Raw genomic sequence first — 27,699 nt, 5'->3', positions numbered from 1 at the left:
GATAGTCCCCCAATATGTATATGAAGATGAAATGTGAAATGTCACTATTAATGTTTTCTAATCCATGGCTGATAAAATCATTCATATTAAAATAATGTCTATATATGGGATATTTCTACTGTTATGACTTGTCTGCCTGTAAATTTCATAGAAGAATTATTGATAAAACTATACATTTTCTTTTGCTAGTTTAACAAAAAACTATTGAAAGAAGTATCCAAATCCATTTGACTTAGGCCACTCAAATATAATTTCACTGCAAAAACACCAAAAGTAACATTAATGAAAAAATTATTTTTTGCAATGCCCAAAAAACTCTATAGTATCCATTTTATGCCAATAATTATTCTGTGAAAGAAATAGATTTTTCTAGCATATCCCAGGACCAATAGCATATTTTAAGTATCTCAGAATAATTTACTGCATAGCTTTGCCACCTCACAGCAAGAGGTTCTCCGGTTCAATCCTCGGCTGGGGTGCCTTCTGTGCAGAGTCTGCATGTCCTCCCTGTGGTCGTGTGGGTTTCCTCCAGGTGCTCCAGTTTCCTCCCACATCCCAAAGACATGCTGTAGGTGGATTGGACACACTAAATTGGCCCTAGGCGTGAGTGTGTGTCTTCTGTGGAAGGTTGGGCACCAGGCTGGCAACTCGACACTGTAAAACTCCACTGCCAATCATGAGCGGACGGTGATCCACTGTGGCGACTCCTAACCGGGAAAAGCCGAAAGAAGAAGAAGAAGATATTATGACCTTCTCTGTAAAATTATAAACAAATAATATAGCATAGTACCATTCAGAGTTCTAGAAAATCAAATGAGTCATAAATGTCTGGAAGTATAGTAGAAATTGTGCCATTTCTAATTCAATGAATTTTACATCCATTTGTTAATTCTGCACATCACTTTCCATGTAGCTTCAGCATCCATTTCTTGAAGCTCCATTCTCTTTGTTATGATATATATATATATATATATATATATATATATATATATATATATATATATATATATATATATATATATATATATATATATATATATATACAGGTCTACTTCAGAAACCTGAATACTCACTTACCCGACTTCAAAACGCCGAGGTGAAAAGGCTGATGACCGCACAACACTGGCGTCCAATCCTGACAAAAACGTAAAACCAAAGGAAAGCAAACCCCCCCCCAACACACACCCTAACTAAATATGCCAACTCCAAGATTGCACTACTGTGAGGGTAAGGGGCAAAGTTCAACAGGATTGCCAAGAAGTTACTTACCTGTAGTGGAAAGTCAGTGTTCCAAGACGTCGGTGGGGCTTGGTCCTTTTCGTCTCGGCATTTTGGAAGTTGGGTAAGTGAGCGTTCGGGTTTCTGAAGGGGATCCATATATATATGGTTTACCTTTAAAATGTCATAGGTGACTTGTGCAATGCATCATATGTGCAAATGTATCTTTTCAAAAATATGTATTAGCGAAAGAAAAAAAAGTCAAACTCACAACAGCGAATGCTAATGTCATTCGATGTTATGAATTCGGCATTTTGAGTGGAGATCGCACTATAGTGGGGATTGGAAAATACATCATTCCCTGACTGCAGTGCAATCTTGGAGTTAGTATACGTACATAGCAGGGGGTGTGGGGGGTGCATGGGAGCTTGTCCCCTGCAAAATGTTCATTGCAGAAACCTGGAAATGAGGTAGTGTCACTCAAAGTCCCTGAGTGTCGACTTTATTTAAGTACCAGGCTCACAATTCTGAGCATTCTATGTTGCCATTTCTGACATTTCAAGTCGGATAAGTAAACAGTCGCACAAGTGTGTTGCACCATTTTAAAGGTAAACCATATATATATATATATATATATATATATATATATATATATATATATATATATATATATATGTATATATATATATATATATATATATATATATATATATATATATATATATATATATATATATATATATATATATATGTATATATACATATATATATACATATATATATATATATATATATATATATATATACATACACACACACACACATATATATACATATATATATATATATATATATGGTTCTAGGTCATAAGCTCGACAGCCACTCTCACCGACAACAAAAACATCGACACCACATTATCGACAAACCAGAAACACGACTCACATGCCCGACAAACAAGTAACCGACGGTCCACAAACACGAAACCCCACACACTGCACACACCACAATAACAACAATCAACTAACAAAACACATCCCCTTATCCAAAAACCACACACAGAACACAAGCACACCAAAATCCTCACAAACCCACACTAAACCTCACACACACAACTACGTCCAACCCTAACCCAAACCCTTACCCTAAGGTCCGTCACTATCGCACACTCAGCTAACCCGGCCCTAACCCTAACTCACTTAACCCACCCCTAACCCAAAAATACCAATACCGCACACTTACATAACCAGCCCTAACCCTAACTCACTTAACCCCTAACCCAAAAATACCACTACCGACACTTACATAACCCGCCTAACCCTAAATCACTTAACCCGCCCCTAACCCAAAAAATACCACTACCGCACACTTACCCAACCCGCGCCCTAACCCTAACTCACTTAACCCACCCCTATCCCCACAGACTGTCACTATCCACACTTACCTTAGTCGCACCCTAACGTCCGTCACCACCGCATACTCACACAGCCTTCTTTCCAACTCACTATCCCTGGCGTCGCAGTTTTCATCCGTAGCGTCGGTCTTCCGAGTGTCGATCATCTGGCGCCCGCTCATGCGTTGTCGGTAATCCCAGCTGTCGATCTTCTAACCTACACCCATATATATATATATATATATATATATATATATATATATATATATATACACATATATATATCTATATATATATATATATACATATATATATATATATATGCTGACTTGTGTGTGTCTTTGTCTGTATATATATATATATATGTGTTTCACAAAGTGTCTATTTTTGTTAATGTATGCTTTGTGGGTTAAATTACTATAACTTTGCTGGCACTACCCTGTGCACAGCTCATTATGCATTCATGCATACTAAGCAACATCTACATCTAATTATTGACTGCTTCTCCATGAGCAACTTTAGTGTGCTATTATCTCTCAATACCCTATTTGTCTTTCTTATATGGAGAACAACCTGTATGTGCTCATAAATGCAAATGGGAAGCAAATGTGCTTGAGAAACAACACCAAAAGGTTACAGGAGTATTTTCTCCAAACTATTTTTGTGTGAGTCCATGTCTGGTCACAAACTGTGTATAATATATGTGTACCACTCTGTGTGTAACTCTGTCTCTGTGGGGCTGCAAGTTTTGGGGAGACTGCCTTGCCATTATGTAGCTTTATAATAACACTGACAGCGGAGGTACAGCTTTCTGTTTCCTTGCTGGGCCCATAAAGTCTGCTGTCAAATGACTGCAAGTGTGTTGCCGTGTCATATCACGTGACAGCCTAGGAGCCTGGCACCCCTAACTTTGAAATGCATTAGCTGTGTTATTCATATGATCTTGCTAATTTGTATAAGGTTATGTGCACTACAGACAGGCTTGAAGGGCTGTGATGAAGCTCCAATCCTGCCCACATTTTGCCTTTTGATTTGCATTTCCCAACATGCTAGCCGTAGGCACTGCATACCACCTCCATGAGTCTCACCTAATATTAATAGTAAAACTGCTCATTTTAACATAATGATTATTGCTATTATTTCTGAAAAAAAAGTTTCCATAGTGTATCAGTATTCTTGATCAGAAGTTACAAACATGTTTGTAAACCAAGAAAATGTAACTCCTTCAGTATTGTTAAACCATAAGTTGTTTTGAGTTACCATGCATTTTTATGCAGTTTGGCCTTTTGCATTCATATACATTCATTATTTTTATATGCAAAATAAAGGTGTTGTTTCACCAAATGGAAAATGGTTTTATGGTAGGAATGATAGAAAGGTATTCTATTTTTCATACTATGGAATCATTGTTGTGTTATAAATGTTTTATTTTTCATACCGAATTGCTGTCAACATACAAATCATGTGATTTCTATTTTTACAGAATGATTCTAACTATATTAACATGAAGAAAAATAATTCTAATATACAGCAAAACATTAAACATTCCCTGCCTAGTTCTTTCTTTTGCTATTAATTTGTTCTTTTTGTATGACTTTTTTTCTTCTAAAACAAGCATTCATGATCACCAATGTATTTTGGAGTTTCTTTTCTGTTATCATATTTAAAATGTATTAATCAGTATCTCCTTCAGAATGTACATTTATATAATCCTATGCAACACTGCTAAATAACTTTAGAATATGTTAAGATTAGATGATACCTATAATGTTTGATAACTCTCTAATTATTTGTACTATTTTAGACTAAACTGACAATCTATACTCTTCAGGAACAAATAGCAGTATTTTTCAGTCCCTAGAAGCAATACAACATGTTTAGCAAGTTATAAAAATATGAAGCCCTCAATGGCATAACATAATGCAGAGTGCCACAGACAAGCCAGCCAACCGATGAGTCACAGTTGTGGATTCACATTTATTTTCACTTAAGTTTTATTTAGGTTCAGGACAGATGTGGCCTACAAATGATTCTGCAAATACATATTGTCCATACTTTTCTATAACATATATGTATGCATATGTGGGGAAAGGATTCCAAACAATGAAAAGTTTCTGAACTACCACAGAAGAGAAAGGATATCATTATTAAGTAATCTTCTTAAGCATCTTAAACTTAAAAAAATAAAAAAATGCAATTTTCTAAAGTGTATAAAATAGAAGTAAAGACAAAGTGGATCTAGCATTTCCAATATCTGCACTGTGTAAAAACAAAATGAAAACTCCAGCAAAGCTAGAACTTCCACTGAGTGACCTCCCAAACCTCTTGCATCAGAGGGACATGGGATATATGCAAATGAACCTTATGAACATCAGGTGTTTCAGCTCATTGGCGATTCTGAATGCCCATGACTTGTTTCGTCATTTTCCTGGACAATTTCAGGCCAATAAAGCCAAACTCCACTAGTTGTGGATATGCATATTTCGGCCTTGTTATGACCTCGTCAGCACAGCACAAGCAGAGTGTTTGACTAAGCATTAGAAACACAGGGCTGTTATACTCAGCTGATGTCCATTATCCTTAGAGTCACTGCAAAAATATCCCAAACAACAAACTAAAACAATGAGTGAGAAGGTCACTGAAAAAACGATCAGTCCCATGTGCCTCTGATACAAGAGGTTTGGGAGGTCACTCAGTGGAAGTTCTAGCTTTGCTGGAGTTTTCATTTTGTTTTTACTGATTGTTTTTTCAGTGACCTTCTCACTCGTTTTAATATATGCACTGTGCCAACATTTTACAGATAGAGAGAGTTTGAAAAATTGTTCATCGCTATGCAGCAGGTGGGTATGCCCTGCAGCTGTCATCTCTAATGGTTGTCAGGTTTTCATATGTAGCACATACCTTAGTTTATTCGTAGTTTACTCTCTAATGGCACTGAAGGGACACCGAAAACTGAAGTTGGCAACTCCAGTAAAAATCATACACCTGATTTCAAAGGGGCTGTATAGGACAGACCACAATGTATATTTCTAATTTTGATATCATACTGGTGTGAGCTATTAACGGAGCTCTGTTTTCATGTAAAGTCACTCTAGTTCTAAATAGCGCATAATTATGACTGACCCTGAAATATCTAATCAATCCTACATTTCATATTGTATTCTATTTTATACATTAACCATCAGGGGGTAGGAATGAGACATGATAATATTATGTTTTTAAAACATAGACACAAAGTATAATTCTAGGTACACATTTTGTACACTGGTAGATATAAGGAAATCAAACGAACCATGGGCAAATGAAGAGATCAAAATGAATCTTGGATTTTATCTTTATGAAACGATCTTTGTCAATCTCATCTGCTTATTTGTTGTCATGCTTTATGTATCTCCTTATCAACATACAGACTGTATGAAAGCAGAATTTGCAAAATCATAGTCAATAAATCAAATATGGTGTATGACAGGTAAATATACGCAGTACAAGTGTTAGCTCTAAGTATAAATGTAGAACATGTGACAGGTGTTCACTACAGAGCCATTCAATATAGCCGTAACTATACAAGTACAATATCTGTAGGAACAGTAGGAAATGCAGATGTGATATCACATAATAAGAGGGACAGACACATGATCATAACAGCTGTCCACTCTCAGTAATTATGTACAGTTATTTATCCTAATATACTGTAAAAAAATGGTGCTGCGGTAGCATTGTTGCCTCACAGTAAGACGTTGTCCTGTTTGATTCTCAGCTAGAGCGTCTTCTTTGTGGAGACATGCGTGAATGGGTGTACCTTCGTTGAAGGTTGTGCGTCAGGGCTGGCAACTCGGTACATAAAAATCTAAATCTACTGCCAATCATTAGCGGACCGGAGTTCCGCTGTGGCGACCCCTAACCGGGAAAAGCCGAAAGATACAACTGTAAAAAAAATACATTTAGATTTTCCATGAAGTAATTGTCTGCAAAACTGCAGGCTGAATTTTTTTTTTTTTTGGATAGCACAGATTAGTTTACATTCATTACTTTTTGTAAATTTTTTGCCATCTCTATCCGAGACTCAATTGTGTGTAACTGATTACAAATGGACAGGTACATAGATCTTAATAAGATAAAAAAGATATATATATATATATATATATATATATATATATATATATATATCTGGTTTACTATTAAAATGTCGAACGGCACTATGTCGACTTTACTATAGTCGAACACGGAAGTTCGAAAATAGTAATGTCGACTTCAGATAAACAATCTATGAATGGTTTTAACATGGGTCGAGGTAGGTGTTCAGTATTATTCTGAACTACCCTACCTCGACCCATGTTAAAACACAGTCCTAGATTGTTTTTCTGAAGTCGACATTACTATTTTCGAACTTCCGTGTTCGACTATAGTAAAGTCGATGTAGTGCCGTTCGACATTTTAATAGTAAACCTATATATATATATATATATATATATATATATATATATATATATATATATAAAAAATAGTACTGAGCTGTTTATAAACAGACAGATATAGAAAGAAAGGAAGAGAGAGAGAGACAGGGAGACAGAGGCATAAACTTCCTCTGACTGGTATTCACAGACATTGTGTGTTCATGTGTACCAGCATCATGTGCAGTGTGTGGAGTACAGTGCTGGGAAATACAATAATTTATCAATATGAATCACTGCAGCACTTAGTGGTGTACAACATCCTCCATGTTTTACATTGGAGTGCACAGGAGGGGTCATTGCTATATTATGGTAATGAGTGAATCTGGTGATGTGTGAGCTCCCATTGGTTCAAACTTGCCAGTGCACCTGTCTGGAAACAAAAAAATGTAGTGTGTCGTAGTTGGTTTGTCTGCACTTCTCAAGTACATTACTGACAGATAATTTTCTGCCATGCAACAGAGTTATTATTTTATTTATTTATTTTTTTATTTTACAGTACATATGCTGGGCAACATACTAACAGAAGAGGGGAAATCACTCTGCTTGGGAACACAACACCACTGCTAGGAATGTGTCTGCTATCTCATAGGTCATCCTATGCAGCACCACACTGTATTATAAAGGGACTTGCTCTCTGATCTGCATACTGTAAAGAAGGGGTGATATACATATATGTCCCATGTATGTATATATGGATACATATACATGCTATTGCCCATTTATGATCTTTGTGATCTGGTAAATACTTAGTTTGCAGATTTACTGCATACCAGCCCTGCTACACTGTGTATTAACATTAGTAAGCACCATCCTTACTACTACTCATAAATAATGAAAAGGTCAGTAGTACACAGATAGGGTCTATATTACGTTGTTGAACTCTTAAAATTCGAACGTCATATGGCCAACATCATATGATCGCACTTTTAAAAGTTTGAACGTTTCAACAGAGATCTCCATACAGTGCGGAATGGGAAGATTTCCCTTTTCTGCACTGTAGTGCAATCTTGGAGTTGGTATATTTAAAGAGCGGGGGTGGGGTGGAGGGAGCAGGGGCGCTTGCCCCCCCCCCCCCCTGTTTAAACCGTTCAGATAGGTTTTTTCCTTTGGTTTATTTTTTTTATTACGTTTTCGAACTTTTGAAAATGTTATCATATTGTGTCGACCATATGATGTTTGAACTTTTAGAAGTTTGATTATGTAATATAGACACCACAGATATACAGTCTACAGAATTCAGAAACAAACTGATGATGCCCAGACATAGCCATGCCATTGTTTTGAAAAAGGGAAATGCATTTCAGACAGAATGTAAGATATATAGCTGGATGGATGGAAAGAGACAGATTGTTTCAAAGACATAAAGTTAAATCAATATAATAAATAAATGGATAGATAAATGTGGTTAGATAATTACTTTGTGCAAATTACTAGAAGGCAGATCCACACAGAAGCATTCACATGGCCTAAAATAAATCAAAATATTACTACCGACTCTTCAATAAAAAACAGGCAAGCAGTAAATAAATATCATTGTTAGAGACAAATGAAGAGAATGAACTGCAGACTACATGCTCATCCTTTTAAAAGTTGTTGCACATCTGTAAAAAGATATTATTTTATGTCTGGTTTGCAATGTCCCTGTGTTTTCCGATATCTGCTGCCATCTTTTAAGTACATCACTCTCTCTGCTATTTGCCAGAAGCACATGCTTTACAGGTTACTAGAAGTTAAAAAAAAATCTGTTTATATACAGTATAGTTGCCAGTGTTTATACTCTATGCTCTTGAGTGCAAAACTGAGTTTATTAACATCATACCTGGTTCATCAAACATGGGAGACAGCTCCTTTGCCACCATCCGGGCTACATGAGATGCTTCTAGTGCTTTCTCTGCAGCAGCAATGGCAGCCTCTGCTTTCATTTTTGCATGTGCTGTCCTAAAACCAAAAACAGAGATAAGAGGAACCATGAAAACATGGAATTTAACTGCATGTCAATGTACACATATGTGTTTGTGATTGCACAGTATCTCCTAAAGTTTTATTAATAAATGGATTAGAAGTGAACAGCAGAAGTGAAATGTACAATGCACCATTTGGGTGATATTTACAAAAAAAGTCATCACAACTTCCCTGAAAGATAAAGCATGACATCATTAGATATAGGATATAGAGTACAAACTCACTCTGCACTCTAATACTGCAGCTATTAAGGAAAATGTTATAGATATATTCAGATACTGCCCTGTTGCTGGCCTCTTACTCTTCACTCGTAAGTCAACAATGAACTTAAAAATGCTACTTTCAAAGTCAGTCAGGTAATAATTTTATTTATTTATTTGTTTATTTAACATTTGTTTACCGGGGAAGTCCAACTGGGCAAGTTTGCCCATTTTCAGCAGAGGCCTGGGGAGAAAAGCTCCACATAATAACAACATAACAGTCAGTATTTTAAACAATAGTGAAACAATCAGAGAAATAATAGGAATTAAATCACATAAAACACATATCATCACAGTTCAAGTTAGTAATAAAGCTAACAGGATCACTTATAGGTTCACTTCACACACATTTTGGTAGTTACACTTAGTAACAAGAAATCATTCAGTGGAGTAGTGTCTTAGAGATACGACAGCTTAATATACAATGGAGTAGTGTCTCAGAGATGCCTGTTTGGTACTGTAAATTGTTATGCTTAATGTTTTTATAATCAAATAGGATCTGTAAGCAAATACAGATATACTGAAAGTGGAGAGGAGGCAGAGAGAGGGTGAGGATGGGAGTAAGTAACGTATTCAGTAAGCGAAGAGATACAGTGAAAGTGGAGAGTAGAAAGAGAGAGGGTGAGGAGGGGAGTAAGTAAGGTATCCAGTAAGCATAGAGATATAGTGAAATTGGAGAACAGGAAGAGAGAGGGTGAGGATGGGAGTAAGTAACGTATTCAGTAAGCATAGAGATATAGTGAAAGTGGAGAACAGGAAGAGAGAGGGTGAGGATGCGAGTAAGTAACGTATTCAGTAGGCGTAGAGATATAGTGAAAGTGGAGAACAGGAAGAGAGAGGGTGAGGATGGGAGTAAGTAAGGTATTCAGTAAACATAGAGATATAGTGAAAGTGGAGAACAGGAAGAGAGAGGGTGAGGATGGGAGTAAGTAAGGTATTCAGTAAACATAGAGATATAGTGAAAGTGGAGAACAGGAAGAGAGAGGGTGAGGATGGGAGTAAGTAAGGTATTCAGTAAACATAGAGATATAGTGAAAGTGGAGAATAGGAAGAGAGAGGGTGAGGATGGGAGTAAGTAAGGTATTCAGTAAACATAGAGATATAGTGAAAGTGGAGAACAGGAAGAGAGAGGGTGAGGATGGGAGTAAGTAACGTATTCAGTAAACACAGAGATATAGTGAAAGTGGAGAACAGGAAGAGAGAGGGTGAGGATGGGAGTAAGTAACATATTCAGTAAGCATAGAGATATAGTGAAAGTGGAGAATAGGAAGAGAGAAGGTGAGGATGGGAGTAAGTAATGTATTCAGTAAACATAGAGATATAGTGAAAGTGGAGAATAGGAAGAGAGAGGGTGAGGATGGGAGTAAGTAACATATTCAGTAAGCATAGAGATATAGTGAAAGTGGAGAACAGGAAGAGAGAAGGTGAGGATGGGAGTAAGTAACATATTCAGTAAGCATAGAGATATAGTGAAAGTGGAGAATAGGAAGAGAGAGGGTGAGGAGGGGAGAAATGGGTTCAGCTTGGTTAGGAGCAGGAGCATAACCAGTTATTATTTAGGTGGGACTTGCAGTTTTTTGAAGTGCGTTAGGTTTGCTGTGTTTAGTATGTTCTGGGGGGTGGAGGGGGGTGGAGTTCCATGATTTAGTTACGTAGTTAGAATACAGTGAGTCTCCAAAGCTGTTGCTGGATTTTATAACTTTGAGCAGCAGTTTTTTTGAGGATCGTAGAGTCCTGCTATTGAGGTGAGTTTGCACTAGGTCCTGTATGGATGAACATTTGTCGGGTAGGTAAACTATGGAATGGGCTATGGTAAGTTCATTTAGGATTAGTAGGTTGGGCATGTCTAGCCATTTGAGTTGTTTCAGATGGAAGACAATGATGGGTTCTATGGGGCAGGTTAGTGGCAAATCTGGCTATTTATGGTAGCATAATTCAAGTTTGCTTCAATCTGATTTTTTGAGGTTAGTAAATATAGGGGAGGCATAGAGTAAAGTGGATAGTAGATGGGTTCTGGCAATAGTTTGTCTGGAAGAGTTTGTTAAGGAAGATTTTATTCTGTAAAGGGAGGCTAATTTAATGTGGGCCTTTTTGATGGCATGAGATATACGTTTGTCAAATTTTAACTTATAATCTGGAATGATACCTAGTAGCTTGGTTTCTGAGGTGAGTTTGATTAGAGTGTGATTGGATGAGGTGACTGTAAAGTCATGGTGGGGGGAGTTTGTTTTGTGACACTGGTTAGGGAACAGCATTAGTTTGGTATTGTTGGTATTAAGGATGAGCTGGTATTTTTCTAAGAAATACTTGATGACAGTAAAACATTTTTGAGTATTGTCTTGTAGTTGTTTTAGGATAGATGCAATGCAGATGACAGTGGAGTCATCTGCATATTGTATAATGGAAGCAAGGTTATTAGCTTTGTGTAGGTTATTGGTCAGAACTGTGAAGAGCAGAAGCCCAAGAATTGAGCCTTGTGGAACACCTACTGTAATGGGAAGTGGGGAGGAGAGGTCACTATGCCATTTGACTGACTGATAGCAGTCATATGGGTAATTTTGGAACCAAATGAGAGTGTTTCTAGGTATGTCAAGTGATGCAAGCTCATGTAGGAGTTGTTCATGGGACACTGTGTCAAATGTCTTTGACATGTCGAGAAATATTGAGGCAACCATTTGGCCATTGTTTTTTAGTTGGTTGACAGTACTGGTAAATTTGAGGAGTGCCGTGGTGGTACTATGGCCTGGTCGAAATTTGTGTCATCCATGGGAAAGGAGCTTATTAGATGGTAGATGTTGCATCAGTTGAGAGTGGAAGCACTTTTCTAAGATTTTACAAAGAGGGGATAATATAGATATTGGCCTATAGTTAGATAGTTCTAGGAGGAGCCTCCTTTGTGGACTGGGATTATGTAGGAGGTTTTCCAGATTTTAGGTACATACTGTTCAGTGATGATCTTTTGATCAGTGTTAGAACTGGGTAGCAGATGCCATCGGCTGATAATTTGAGGTCGTTGTTTGGCAGTGGCAAGGGTTGTAAGTTTCAGTTGGCTTAGCAATTTCTTTATTGTACTTGTTTGGACAGGTTTAAGAGAGAGTGAGATAATAGTAGGGAGGGTGATTTGTTGCAGGCTATTTCTGTTTTTTTTATAAGTGAGAGGATGGAGTTTATGAAAAATTAGGTAAAGTGGGATGATATGCTTTCTTCTGTGTTTTTGATATTTGGGGATGGGGTGGGGGTGTCACCTGGATGGATAATCTGACTGATGGAGGCCCAGAATTTTTATGGGTTGTTTTGATGCTTGGAATGAATGTTTGTGTAGTACAGTAGATTTTTATCAGCTCTGATTTGCTTTCTGCAGACATTTCTTAGGTGGCAGTAGTTGTCTAGGGAAGGTTTTGATTTGTTGGTTATATGTTGATACCAGAGTTTTCTCTTTGTTTTAGTAACTGTAAGGGCAGTTGTTTGTTTTTGTTCTTATGTGTCTTATGGGGTAAAAGTGTGTTTAGAACATCAAGAAATATGTTATTGAAATAATCAACTGCTGCATCTAGTGGGAGGTATTTTAATGGGGACCAGTTACAGCTTAATAGCATATGTTTTAAGGTGTCTATGGAGAATTTTTTTGTATTACATATTTGTTTATATGATTTTGGTTTTGTGGGTGAGCTACGGTGTCTTAGAAAGAAGGTTAGTAGGTAGTCACTTAGGCTGTCAGGCAGACAGCCTGAAAGGTAGATTAGAGAGGGTTTGTTAGTAAGGGTCCAGTTGAGAATGGATTGTTTGTTACTGGTTTTGTCAATTCTAGTGGGTGAATGAAGCAATTGGGTGAAACCATGTAGGTTGATATGATTTGAGGGGTTATCTGACGAGTAGGTTTGCCAATCAGTATTGAAATCATCAACTAATATAGCTTATTGGCTAAATGTGGCTGAGGCCCATAAGAGAAGGCTTTCTATTGTGGAGGGGTTGTTATTTGGTGGTATGTATACAGCTAGTAAGACAATATGTTTGCTGTTATTGATTTTTAGATGTGATGCTGAAAGTTCTGGGTTGTCTATATCTGGGACGTTTCCCTGCAGTTTTTCAAAATTAAGAGTGTCTTTACATAAAATTGCTACTCCTCCACCTCGTTTTGCTGTCCTGTCTTGTCTGAGAATATTGTAGCCAGAGTGAATGATTTCATTATTCTTTATGTGGTGTTTAAGCCAGGTTTCAGTTAGAATGGCAATGTCAGGAGCGTATAGTGATAGGGTGGTCTGAAGTTCATGTATTTTGTTTAAGAGACTTCTGGGGTTTATATTTATGAGGAGGATGTCAGAGCCCTTTCTGGATATGTTGGATAGTAGAGGTGAGGTTTGAGTTATTGTTGGTTTGGGAGAATTGTTTGTGATGGCTGTTGTTTTGTTGGGTGACAGTAGGGCAAGGGTTGGGGTGTATGTTTTCACATAAATGAAGATTAATTTATTACTTGCACTTGGGGGAAATGTTGGGTGGGTGTTAGTGGGTGTTTTAGTGGTATTAATGAGGGGTTAGCATGGTGGAGGTATCCATATGGGAATAGTTCAATACTTGTAAAGTTGTAGATGTGGGGTGCTATGTCGAAGTTAGAGAGGTCAGATAGAGGTGCATTTGTTAAAGGGTAGGTGGGGATTTTGAGTAGATTATGGGAAGGTTCTTAGGTGTTTTTAGGGAGAGAGCAGTTAGTAGTAATGATATGAAGAGTATGTGTAAGAGAAATGTGTTTGAGTATTGGATTTTAGGAGGGGAGTTAGTGGAGGAGAGAGTAGTGGTATAAGTAGTCAATGATGAGAAAATTATCTAGTTGAGGCTTTGAGAAGATGTGGAAGGAAGAGATAGGGGTTGGGATGATAATATGAAATTATGAGGTGGGAGGTGCTCATTAGTTAGTGACTTATGATGTGGAGGACAGTGATTGGTTGAGGATGTGTGGGGGGATTTGGTTTGGTTAGGACAAATGTAAGTGATGTGGGGGTTGGAGGGAATGGTTGTAGAACAGTGGGCAACTGCAAGTTCTCACTGTGCATGTACTGCACAAAACACTATCAGCTGCCTTAAACTGGTGTGGAGGAATGTGAAAAATAACCTTAGGTATGGGCACTCCACCCGAATAGACAAGCAGCTACACCAAGGGGATTTTAAAAATGTTACTGTAGCTTAAGAAAGCTAGGTAAGGCTGTAATTGGCCTTATGGGGAGGGGGAGGGGAGGATGGTGCAAACTCTGCAGTATTACTAACAGCTTAATCCTGGTGATGACAGCATTGTTTCTCCAAAAAAAAAAAGTTATATAATTTTCGATAAGACACAGTTTATTTAATCTCCTATTCTTTTTGATCGTCAGTTGTGTAGCTCCACAAATGCACTATAACACATTACAATTCCAAAGTATGGAAAAGAATTATGGTTTAAAATGACAGCACCTGTTGTACCAATCACATTTACAATATTTTCTAGTTTTAAAAGGCAAGGCGAAAGGGAGACTAAATTAAGTAAAAAGAATAATAAACTGAGCAGTCAGCGGGAGATAGTTAATTGTGTGTGTGTGTGTGTGTGTGTGTGTGTGTGTGTGTGTGTGTGTGTGTGTATGTGTGTGTGTATGTGTGTGTGTATGTGTGTGTGTGTGTGTGTGTGTGTGTGTGTCTGTGTGTGTATGCATGAATGTGTGCATTTAGAGTTAGAGCCAGGGTTCTGTTAGGGGATAGATTTAGTGTATGTCACTAAAACATTATATCAATGTGTTTTGAATTTTGTTTGGATCTTTAAGACATCTCATAATATTCTACCAACAATTTCAAAAGCTATTGAAGAGAAATGAAAAGAGTCAGTTAGTAATGGGAAATAGTTTCTTCTATTAACAGTTTAAAGTTAAATAACGTACTGTATCAAAATTGTTTTTCTCCTGTAATTCATGCAGATTTTCCAACAAAATGTTCAAAAATTGTACTAAAAATATAACTACATTCTTGACAAATGCGTTTACTGATTTATATATTAAAAGTAATTAATTTTTTGCTTTTCTACAGCTCAAATACCAAATCCTCATACTTCTAGAAAACCACTAAAAAATGCTACTTTATTAAATGTAGCTTGGACACTTGAGTATTCGTTAACAGTAGGTGTTATCTATGAGGACTTTGCTAAGGCTTTTGATAGAACTGCACATAGTTCAATAATTGATATATTAAAAAAATTATAATCTCTTTTTAGATTATACTTTGGTTGTCTGGTCATTCTCAATGAGTAGCAGTGAAAGGGTGTCACTCCAGCTTTCTTCCTGTAATGTCTGTAGTGCCACAGAGCTCTGTGCTTGGCACCTTTCTTATTAATTTAGTACTTTCAACTAGTCCTATAAACAATCACTGTTGGCAAGCTAAATATTCTGATGACTGCAAGTTTGGATTTATAATTGATAAAGATGGGTCATCAGCATCTATATCTGAAATTTTGGGACATTTTTTCTAATTGGGCAAACAATGTAGGACTGAAAGTTAGCCCTGATAAGTGTAAAATAATGTACTCTGGCAATCCTGGAATAAGACCAGATTTATTTCTAAGTAACATACTTTTATCTGAAACCGACTGCTATAGGGATCTGAGTAGATATGTATGGTCTGATTTTTCTTTTTTATTTATGTAACTATTACAAAAAATGCATTATTATTAATGGGATGTATGTTTAGATTTTTAGCTATATGAGATGATGAAAAATTGGTTAATTTATATAAGATGACCGGTTTTAGAACATAACACTTTTTGCCAGTGTAATACACACTAGTTAGTGGTACTGGAGACTGTTCAATGAACATTTATGAAGCAAATACCCTCAGTTCATCATTTATCTTATTCTGAAATATGCAAAAGTATAAATTTCTTTACATTCTAATATAGGCTTACAAGAGTTAAAGCTATAAGTGTATATATTTTTATGGATGAATTTCTACAATATATATAATAGCAATCACTCCATTAACACAAGAAGATATTGATATGATCATATAAATTTTTACTATGTTTTAATAAAATATTTGTATTTTAAATATTAATTTATTAACAAAGTATAAGTGAGTTTCACTCTATGTCATGTAAGTTTCTTTTCATATAAATGTTTTATTTATTCACTCACACATTTTCAATGTTAAGTTATTTTATATGATGTGTTGTATTATTTATGACATGCTAATTTATGAAATTTGATTGGTTGGCTGCAAGTATTTTTATGGGTGGTGCTATGGCAGTTTTCACACTGATGAAGTCTTGCTATGTTTAGGACAAAAGTTCTAAGTTATTTGGATTGCTTTTATTTTATATATTATATATATATATATATATATATATATATATATATATATATATATATATATATATATATATATATTTGTTTTTAATAAATGTGTGATAAGTTATGTTGGTTGGTCTCTGTTTGTCTATTTTATCAATTTTAATACTTTTTATTGTAAAACGCAATTAAGTTGCAATGTCCTCAAATGATTCCAAGAATATGGAATCATATACCAACTGATATAAGGTTGTCACCTAACATTGGGCATTTTAAATGCAAATCTGATCACTGGAAGACAGGTAATGATTTTAATGAGTCAGTGTTCTTTACAGCCCAAGGGCCCAAACACTGAAATAAATCTATGACAACATACTGAAATTAATAAGTGTGAGCATCTGTTCCATTCCTAGCATGGAGCTGGCTTTGAGAACTGTGCATAAAGATGGTAACTGTTGAAGACAGACATGAAGCGAATGCTGACTCCATAGAAATGTTTTCAGACCTGGAGGAAAAGGAACTAGTTTGAGAAGTCAGAAAAGAGGATCAAGTTGAAGATTTGGAGGAAATCTTCCAGGGAGAGGAGTGAGGAAGAAGTTATAATTACAACCTACCAGTTGATAGGGTTGCAGGATGATAAAGTGGAAGACTTGTTGCAGCAGATTGAACTGGAGAAAGGGAAAGAGGCTTCGGGGGGTGAAATAATGGAAAAGAATCGTAGTAAGGAAGAAAAGCAGAAGAAATAATTTGTGGAGGAAGTAGGCACAAGAAAACATATAGAAAAGAAGAAACAGAAGAAAATGCAAGGGATTGAAAAGAAGAATTTTTTTGTGAGAATACAAAGTAAAGAAGTAGAATTGGATAGGTATGAGATTTCAAGCAAGCTGATTGTGCCTTTAGGCATAAAGGCACAGGAGGAAAGCACATTCATTCTACTAAAAAGAGACCACTGACAACTTAGAGACTTTTTTAAAGGAATACAAGAAAAAAAGACATTTTCTTTGGAATAATTATGTTGTAAAGACTTTCTTTATTGAAACATAGAAAAAATAATATACAGTTTCAAATGGACATTGAAAAAGAGACTGTAAAAATGTACTTAGTAAAAAAATATTGCAATGACGTCAAAAACATTTCAAAAGTGTTGACAATAGAGGACTTTGGATAGGAATTTGGGACTGTAATGTGATTTTGAAAACGGAGAATGGTAAAATTGTATATATTTCAAGTATGATTAATGTTGATGGACAAAGAGGTGTTGTTAAGTAGTGGGGGCAACTGATAACATGTTTTTTCTGTGAAAGGGAGGGACATTTCATAAATAATTGTGAAAAAAACATGTTATTCATGTGGGGAAACTGATCAAAATGCAAATGATTGTAAAGCAGCATGCTATAAGTGTAAGCAAACAGGACATGGATGCATTGTGACAAGGAAAGGAATTTAGAAGGTGAAATTGAACAACAAAATAAAACTGATAAAGCCATAATATAAGTGGGAGGTCAACAAAAAGAAAAGGAAGAAAGTAATGATGCAAATCAAGAAGAGAGTTTGAATAATATACAAAAAGAGGAAGGAGAAAAAGAGAGTGGAACAGACATTAGTGATGAGGATATAATTTGGAAAGTTAAAAAATATCATAGGAGAAAGAGTTAAATATATGAAAAAAATGTCAAGGATTAGGAATAAAAGTTAAAAAGAAAGGAAATGGATAATTAAAATAATATCCCATAAATTAAAAAGAAGAGTTGCAAATAATCTTAGAATTCTATCTATTAATGTTAATAGTATTTAACAGTATCAAGAATACAGTTAGGAGAACTGGAATAATAGAATGGTATAAGAATTGTGATATGGATTTGATAGTATTGGAAGATAGTAGGCTTTCGAATAAAGAAAAAATAGAACAAACAGAGATATTATGGCCAGGTGGTATAATATAGAATTTGGGACAAGAAAATGTTTCAGGTATTGATATATTGTATAGGAAAGAAATTAGAAGTTTAGATTATACATTGGTTAGACTAGGAAGACTGAAGGTAGTGAATTTTAGATGAGAAGGAAAAGTGTATAGATTAATAGCAATATATGCGTATGTGTTATATAAAGAAAGGGATAAATTATTTTTAGATATAATAAATTGTGTTATAATAAATATGAATATCATTGTAGCAGGAGATTTTAATTCCAATTTAAGATATAAGAAGCAAAAAATGTAGAATAAATAAAAAAGCAGTGGAGGAAATATTAAAATGTGGAAATCTAAGATTACATAACTTAAGTAGAAACACATGTAGAATAGGGAGATTTCAAACAGAAATATATTATTTTCTTTTGTCAAGAATTGTAAAGTTATAATAGAACAAGTAGTAGAAACATTTTTCAGATCATTGAGCTATATGGATCAAGATAGATGAAAATAAGGAATATATTAAAATAGGAAAAGGCATTAAGAGAATAGATGAAAAAGAATGGAAAAATGATAATCAAAAGGATACAATAAAGTTATGGAAAGATCATTTAACAATAAAATATTTCTATAAAAATTGGTCAGAAAAATATAAGAATATATATTTACTATGGGAGAATGAGATAAGACAAAAAGTCAAAATGGAATATGAGCAAATTCAAAACAATGTTTTGACTAGCTTAGATAGGATTGAAAAAGATTATTTTTGGAAAGAAGAAGAAGTTTATCAGAGAAAATCAAGAGAAAATTAAAGAGTTATATAGGCAGATATATTTTTACAGGGATGAAAGAGAAACTATCACCATATTCAAGTGCTAAAGTAAAAAATGACAATGTTGTAATGAGAAAAATTAAAAAGAGTGATGGAAAATTGAAAAAGAATAATTAAAAATAATGGATATTGTTAAATATGGGAAATGGATGGTAAAAGAAAGAGGAGTGAAAGAAAAGGCATGTGGGTGGTAAAACAATTTATAGAAGTAATAAAGAATTGGAGCAGTAAATTATAATAGCTGAGATAAATAAGGTGATAAAGAGCGTAAATGTAGACACTGCAGCTGGATTGAATTGTATAGGACATCAAATGTAGGCAAAATTAATTATATGGCAAAAAGAGATATTAATAAAAGTATTTAATGAGTGGTTAAATGATGGGATAAATTAAGAAGACATATGGGATGGTGTAATGAGATTTATATAGAAAAAGGGAGAAACTGGAATCCTGTAATATTGCATAATTATGATCATAAGTTATTTATGAAAGTAATACAGAACATATTAGAAGATAATTATATTTTATAATAAAATATATTTATGGGATTAGAGGAAAAGGAAGTCAAGAGATATTAATGATAATTAGGGAAATAGTAGATAATATTAAGAAAGATAAGAAAAAAAGTTAATTTAATAGTGGTAGATATAAATATAGCATTTGATTCAATAGCATGATATTTTATGACAATTAATGAAAGAATATAATTTTAGTACAAAGATAAAATCAGTATGTGAATCAGTATATAAAAATACTACAAATGAAGGTTTAGTAAATGGTTGGTTTAGTGAAAAAAAGAGATGAAAAGAGGTATAAAACAGGGATGTCCAATGAGCATTTTTTTGTTTATAATGGTTATAAATAGCATGATAAAAGGATTAAATCAAGAGTTGGATAAGAGTAAATATATACAAAAAATGGGGGTAAAATATCCTGTTATTATGTCTTATGATGATAATATAATATTAATAAAAAATGGAAAAGAAACAGGAAAAGTTATTAGAAATGTATATGATGGATTACAAGAAGTTGGTTTCAATATTAATAAAGAGATATTTTAGGGTTTAGGGGCAGGATAAGATTTGGAAAGTACAAAATTTGGTAAAACAATATCAGCTTTAGGAATTGAATTTAGAGAGTATGATATAATAAATGAGCAATGGGGAAAACTTGAGAAATGTACAATGTCTTAAAGTTATGTGGAGTAAGTATAAGTGGTTATTATATAAAAAGTATACCTCATAAATTCAATATGGATGGGGAAACTATCATATTTAGTGTATATATGATTCCATGTGATATGGAAAACAATTTGTCGATATTATTTTTCAATTTATTTGGGGCTCCAGATTGAATCCAGTTAAGAGAGGGATTTTGTATATGGAACAAGCCAAAGAAGGTCTGGGTTTATTGAGTCTTATAGTGTATAGAGCATCTTTAAATTTATATAAAGTTTTGAAATGGATAAGTGGAAAAGAGAATAAGTTAATGATGAAGATATTTAAAGAAAGAATGGAATGTAAATAAAATGAATAAAAGAGAGAAGGAATGGAAAAATGAAGAGATAATGATTTATCAAGAAAAAGTGAAAGTGTGGACATTCAATACAGATAAAACTGAAGAAAATAGGAAAAGCTGGTATAAAAATATTATGACAAAAAATATGTGAATCATTAGGAACATTTAACAAAAGAAAAAATGAAGCTATAAAGCACATAAAATACTGTACATCAAGATTTTTATAGCGGTTACAAATTAAATTACCTGTTAAGATTAATGAGATAGTTTGTATTGTAGAAAATTAGAAATATCAGAACAAGTTTTGTAACATGTAAAAGAGTTAAACATTTATGGGAAAAGACAATAGAAAGTAAAATAGTTAAAGAATTGAAATATTATAAGCAAATAAGCATGGGCATAATTGAGTACTGAAGCTATGTTTAATGGGAAATGGAAATTATCAAATATTATAAGGAAAATTAAGTGGTGGTTATGGAGAAAAGAGTTAAGGTCTATATGAATGTAAATCAATGAAGTAATGTAATATGAAATGTTATCTCTTTGTGTAAATATGTAAAGTTGTAAATAAAAATCCCCTACTTTTCTGTGTGTTGGCAAATGGAACAATTGCAAGTGTTATGCTCATACCTTTCAACCTGGAAACATAAAAAGTCTGGACAAAGGCCCATGAAAATAGGTACAAATCTGTATGCTGATTAACATACAATTTGCATACATAATAATGTAACCCCGCCCACTCCAGTGGAATTGTGGGATACCATTTAGTAGTACATAATTAAAGAACTTTTATCAAAATCCTGACACATAATGCAAAAGGATGAGTCCATTGCTGCTTCAGGTGCTCTGGAGGACTGTAAGATCCATGGCTAATAGTCGCAAAGCCATTACGATTATCAGAATTAATTGCACTACATGGTGGCATCAGGTCTTCAGACCAAATGCACCGTTACTGCTACAGCACTAGATTTGCCAATAATTTATGAAGACATTCAGTTGCCAAAACAAGCAGACTGAATTATGGCCCATGTTCATCTCAATTTATTTCAGATAAGCTTAAAGGCAAGCTGTGTTTTGTATGTGCACAAAAAAGGTTGAAAGGCAATATATACATAGTATGGGACTGGCATAATGGCAAAAATGTTTACCTCTCACACACACACACACACACACACACACACACACACACACACACACACACACACACACACACACACACACACACACACACACACACACACACACACACACACAGACACACTGTACATGGTTTGATTCTCACCTTTAGTGACTGCCTGGTTATTTGGTAGGCCTTTAATAGTCTGCAGACTGATTGCCTAGTATTTAGGAGGGGGCAGGATTGGCCTAATGGTTAAAGTCTTTACCTTTCTGATAGAAAGTACAGTTTTGATTTCTGACCACTGGTTATTTGATAGGTGTATAATAATCTGCTGGCTAACAGATTCATAAGTAAATATTAAGCTATATAGGTGCAGGCTAAGTTGCTAAAGGCTACAGCTGACATGAAATACAATTCACTCAACGATGCAATAATAAACGGATAGAAAAGACTAAATAATGCATCGCCATGAACAATGTCAAAGTGATTCAATAGTGCAATTGGGCTCCACTACTTCAACAAGTTAAGATACCAGAAAGGAGATGGAACTACAAACAAAGCGCTCCAAAGGATACTAGAAAATCAACATCAAACCCAGGACTGCTAGGTGAAGTTGTCTAGATGACTGGTATGGTACTATGATCCTCTTCAAGAAAAACATGAACACTTTAGAGAATAGTCCACTATTCATATCTGTAAAGCCATTATCAATCAATAAAGACTGCAGAGCACTAGGGTTACTATATGTATAATCAATGATTAACAGCAGCTAGTGAAGGTGCCTCAGCATTCTACACCACCAACAGAAAGCACACATCACTACTGCTTTCCAACAAACCAAACTTTAAGAGACCAGAATGTAAGCAACCTATGAAGGCAGCAAAGATGAAAGAAGATGGAGTGTAGTTCTTAGAATGTAAAGGGAAGTCATATCGGACTAGACAGCAGGACAATTAAAAAATGCGAATATTAGGCCATGTTGAAGAGAATAATTACATAGACTACATATGCCAAAACATCTGTCATTTATGAAAAAGGATCTACTAAAAACATAGTTCTGAAAAAATTATGTGTGTGTGTGTGTGTGTGTGTGTGTGTGTGTGTGTGTGTGTGTGTGTGTGTGTGTGTGTGTGTAGATAGACAGCAGAACAGATGATTAAAGCTCTGAGGTGTTAATATGATGCTTTCTGTAGCTAAGGATACAGGATTTGATTCCTTCAACCTTTATTTGCCTGTCTGACTCGGTCATTACTGCCAGTTTCTGAGCACTCACCATCAAAATTCCATACTAACATGATAAAGTTCCTTATCAGTCACTCGTGTTCATTAATTTCAATTTAGAATAATTACAGATATATACAGACAACAGCTGGTTTAAAATCAAAGTGAGTAAAAAAGAAAATATACAGGACCAAACCGGCAAACGAACACTATAATTTTAATAATCAGGTTAGTGGTTTTATGCCATAAACAGCACTTCTTCAGACCACTTGTGTAAAGACATTACAGTAAAAACATCATATGATGTATGCCAGGTAAGGAATAGGCACATATGCAAAAATATCCTTATGTCCTGCAGGTGATAAACATTTTTATTTATAGGTAAATCCAGCAGTGTAGATAATCCCATCACAGCTTATGGCAACAATTCTTTCTCAGAAAGATATGCAAGATAAAGCTGATTACATTCACCCCTGTACTTGGGAATGAGTGAAAAAAGCACTATTATGTACCAGACTCAGTGCTTATAAATGTTCTTCCAGATGGGCATGAAAAATAAGGCAGATTCCTACCCTATACTATGGAAAGGGGAAAAACACCAAGCTCTGCTATACATCATCAAATATTCAAGCTCACAGGAAACAACAGTTTAATTCAACATAAAATGCAAGTGCATAGTCCTGACCAGCCTACTTGCAACTCAAGTTTTTGCAACCAAAAAAATAAAACAAACTGCAGAAAAAAGAATTATGTGCTAATGACTCAAACAGCTCCAAGTTCAATTCTCCATAGGAACAAATTATGGTATGCGGTGCAAGTCAGCATTGCTGTTCTCTGTTTGTCATTGCAGAAGCAAAGTGATGTACATAAGCAGCATCTTATCATGTGGCCCTATCAGAAATACTAAATGGCCAGTTTTTGTACAATATCCACAGTAACTTCTAATGCACTCTATCACTCTTCAGTAAGATGCCAAAACAATATACACTTCACTAGGTACACATCCCTTAACAAAGCACACTATTTTGACATGCAATCATTACAAAAAAAGACTGTCCCAGATATGCAATACACCTACTTTCAAACAAAATGCACAATGAAAAATTTTTTCTTTGAAAAATAATTTTATAACACGTCATTCTTGGAACCAGTTTTATTTCATTGCATACGTGTCTGCCTGTATTATGAATCGCAGAATACTAAAATGTCTGCATAAACATTATATAATTAACAGAGTTCCACAAAAGTAGCAATCTTTACAAATGTTTTCACTGCAGGCTGATCTGCACTCATAATTCAAACTGGACTTCCCCACAAATGAAAAACCTGTCAAACTGAAAAGGCAGAAGATAATAAGCTTTACAACACCACAATGGAATAATTAGTTTCTCACAGTGAAAGTGTGGCTCAGTTAGCATAATAAAGGGTTGTTAATGTGCACTTGACACTGTCAAAACTTCTTCAAGTAGTTTGCTACATAGAGGATAGATTAGGGTCACAGGCAAGTTTTAAAGCTTTTTAAAATATAAATAAAGACAGTAGGAAAACATTATTTAAAAATATAATTTCAAGACGTAAGAAAACATACTTCAGTATTTACACATGACTCACTGAGTCTGATGACTCCTGCTGCTGGCTGGTGTCCTACTGAACTGAAGTCTGATGATGTCTGAAATAAACGGCTTACTTGGGAACAGTGTGGCCTTGCCAACTGTCACTGACTATAACTGTAAGTCAAACCTCAGGCTCTACATTAGTTAAAAATAAAAAAAAAACACTATTGGGTCAGCTGCTGCTGTCTCGCGGTCTGACTCCAAGCTGTAACCTGCCTGTGTAGTTGTAGTCTAATCCTCAAGTCCTGACCTAACCCACTGTAACTTGAAAGAAGTGCTCTGCACTTGCCTTAACTCAGGTGCTGCACAAGTGCAACCGAGACGCACGCTACTCTTAAACACCTTGCTGCCCATAAGCCAATGAGTCAGTCAGTCAGTCACACGGTCCCACCCCTCTAGCCCTCAGCCGAATTCTGACAGGTTGGCAGGCTACTCATGATGCTGACATCATTGAGCACGCCTCCACACACAATGACATTAGCAAAAATTGCCAAGGAGAAAAAAAAATTTAAAAAGCCAAGAAAGAATTGGAAATAAAGGGGGCCAATCGGAAATTCAGGGCACCCCATTATTTGGACCTCAAAACCAGTAAATGCCAAGGAATTTAGCACAGTTGAGAGGTATGGTTATGCTTCCTTCTTCCATTCTGGGCATGTAAGTGGTACGAAGAAGAAAAAGGAGGTTTGTAGGTATTTCTATATCAATGGATGTATTGCATTCAGAAGGCAGACAGAATTCATTGGTTAGTGAGTTGAGAGGAGAGGAGAACAAAGCAAATGTTACGATAATGAAGTTAATTGAGACTTCACAGCGAGTTGAAGCTTTAGAGATAAAAGGTGTGATGAGGAAGGTGGTTAAACCTCCTAATTATTTTACTTTTGATGCAGTCAGAGGAGGAGAAGGAGAAAGAAGGGATGGTAATTGTGCCTTCTCAACATTTGGAAACCAGGTTTCAGCAGGAACTGTTCATTAACAATAATGTTTATTATAATGAAATAGTGATTACAACTCTCCAGTTGGGAGGGCTGCAGCATGTCATTTTACAAGATCTGATAAGTAAAAGTGAAACAGAGACTGGACAGGATGTGGCATGGGGAGATATAATGGATAAAACTCACAATGAAGAGACTGAGTCTGTATAAAATGAAGATGAAAAAGAATGAAAACATATGCTAACAAGGAAAAAGAGAAACAGCTGGTAAAGAAACTGAAACAAAACAAATAACAAATTATACAATAAGTATTTTCAGTAAAGAAAAAAAGAGGGATGGAGAGGTAGGTTTACCTTTATAATGGCAATCTCAAAAAGGTCAACCACACTTCCGCGAACTCCGAAATGCGAATGTCCCAAATGACGAAAACCACATATGTGAACGGCTAAATCTCGTCCCCTTTTGATCCAAGGTAACACTGGTGTGGAGGTGTGGCATGGCCAGAAACATCGAAATTTGACATTAATTCGACATTGTAGAAGTGTTGCGGATTTGAATTCGTGGAAAACGGGTCGACGAAGTGGTAGGTCGATCTTATGTGATCGACGATATAAAGGTAAACCAGTACGGTATGATATGTGGGACAACATTATTTCTCCATTAGGTGTTTCACCAGAAGAGGTAAGAATTTGTATTCATATAAACAAATATACTTTTTGTGACATTATTTTTGAAAATGGACAGGCAATGGAAAAGTTTTGAGGGAAATTTGAAAGTAAAAAAGATTGTGTCTTGGAATGCTTATGTGACAAAAGATTTTTTTAGAGAAGCTAAGAAAAAATAATTTAGAGTTTAATACTGAAATTGAAAAAGAGACTTTAAAGAGAAATTTAAGCATGCAAATAAGTCCTGGACATTTCTAAAGTGTTTGATAACACAGGTTTATGGACTGGGGGATGGGAATATATTGTTATTTTAAAAATGGAGAATGAAAAAATATATTTATATTCTGCGCATTATAAATGCAGAAGGACAAAAAGATGTTGAAAAATATTAGGGACAATCTAAAACTAAAACAGATCATTTGATTGTTGATTGGACAAAAAAGACTTGTAAAACAAATAAAGGAAGGCTCACAACTGAAAAAGACTTTAAACGTTTAATGAATTTAGCACTTTTGTGAGTGGTAAACCAATGACTTCATCAGAATCTGATTCTGATGAAGTCTGGTTTACCACTGATGTAAGATAGAAAGATAAGGTATAATGAATAACAGCATTATATGCATACTTGACTAAGAAAGAAAGACAAAATATGTTTAACTTAATTTCTAATTAAATCTCTATTGACATGGATATTATAATAGTGGGAGACTTCAATTGTGACTTAAATAAAAAGAAAGGGAATGATGCTAGAAAAGTTATGGAAATTATGAAATGCAGACAATTAATTTTGTGGAAGAATAATACATGGACCTATAGCAGAGGAATATATAAAACATATATTATTTTCTTATATCTGAAGGGCATGAGACAAAAGATGAAGGCACAATAGAAAGAGGGTTCTCAGATTATAAAGCTATTTGGATAGAGCTAAGAGATAATGGAAGTGGTATTCAGATAGAGAAGACCTAAAAAGGTTGAATGAGGTAGAATGGGAAGGAGGAGGTGAAACTAAAAAGTTAGAATTGTGGGAAGATCACATTCTATACCAATATGGCTATTGGTCCTACATATAAATTTAAAAAGGAGATTGACAAGTTTCTGCATTTAGCCTTAAGTGAAGGTATAATTAGCAAGCAAACCTTATATCACTTGACTTTTAGATCCTTTGCCACAACAGTTATATTTTCTTCCCAAAATTCACAAAGACCCTTACTTACCACCTGGTAGGCCGATTATATTAAGGAATGATTCCTTGACTGAATCATTATCTGCTTTTTTGACCACCGATCTTACGCCTTTGTTAAGAG

The 27,699-nt window shown here is 35.1% G+C and overlaps 1 protein-coding gene across 1 annotated transcript in view; it reads right to left on the bottom strand.

Moving 5' to 3' along the window:
• Window positions 1–27,699, bottom strand: part of LOC122790799 (junctophilin-3-like) — a 1,554,848-nt gene that overhangs the window by 716,955 nt on the left and 810,194 nt on the right. The window contains exon 4 of the mRNA XM_044058421.1: window positions 8,882–9,000. Within this exon, the coding sequence (XP_043914356.1) occupies window positions 8,882–9,000 (119 nt within the window). The remainder of the gene's footprint in view (window positions 1–8,881; window positions 9,001–27,699) is intronic.

The sequence above is a fragment of the Protopterus annectens genome, chromosome 16.part0 (genome assembly GCF_019279795.1).
Source record: "Protopterus annectens isolate FY-2018-M chromosome 16.part0, PAN1.0, whole genome shotgun sequence".
In the NCBI taxonomy this organism is placed as follows: domain Eukaryota; kingdom Metazoa; phylum Chordata; order Ceratodontiformes; family Protopteridae; genus Protopterus; species Protopterus annectens.
The sequence above is the reverse complement of the archived record's forward strand: the minus strand, read 5'-3'. Positions and strand labels throughout refer to the sequence as shown.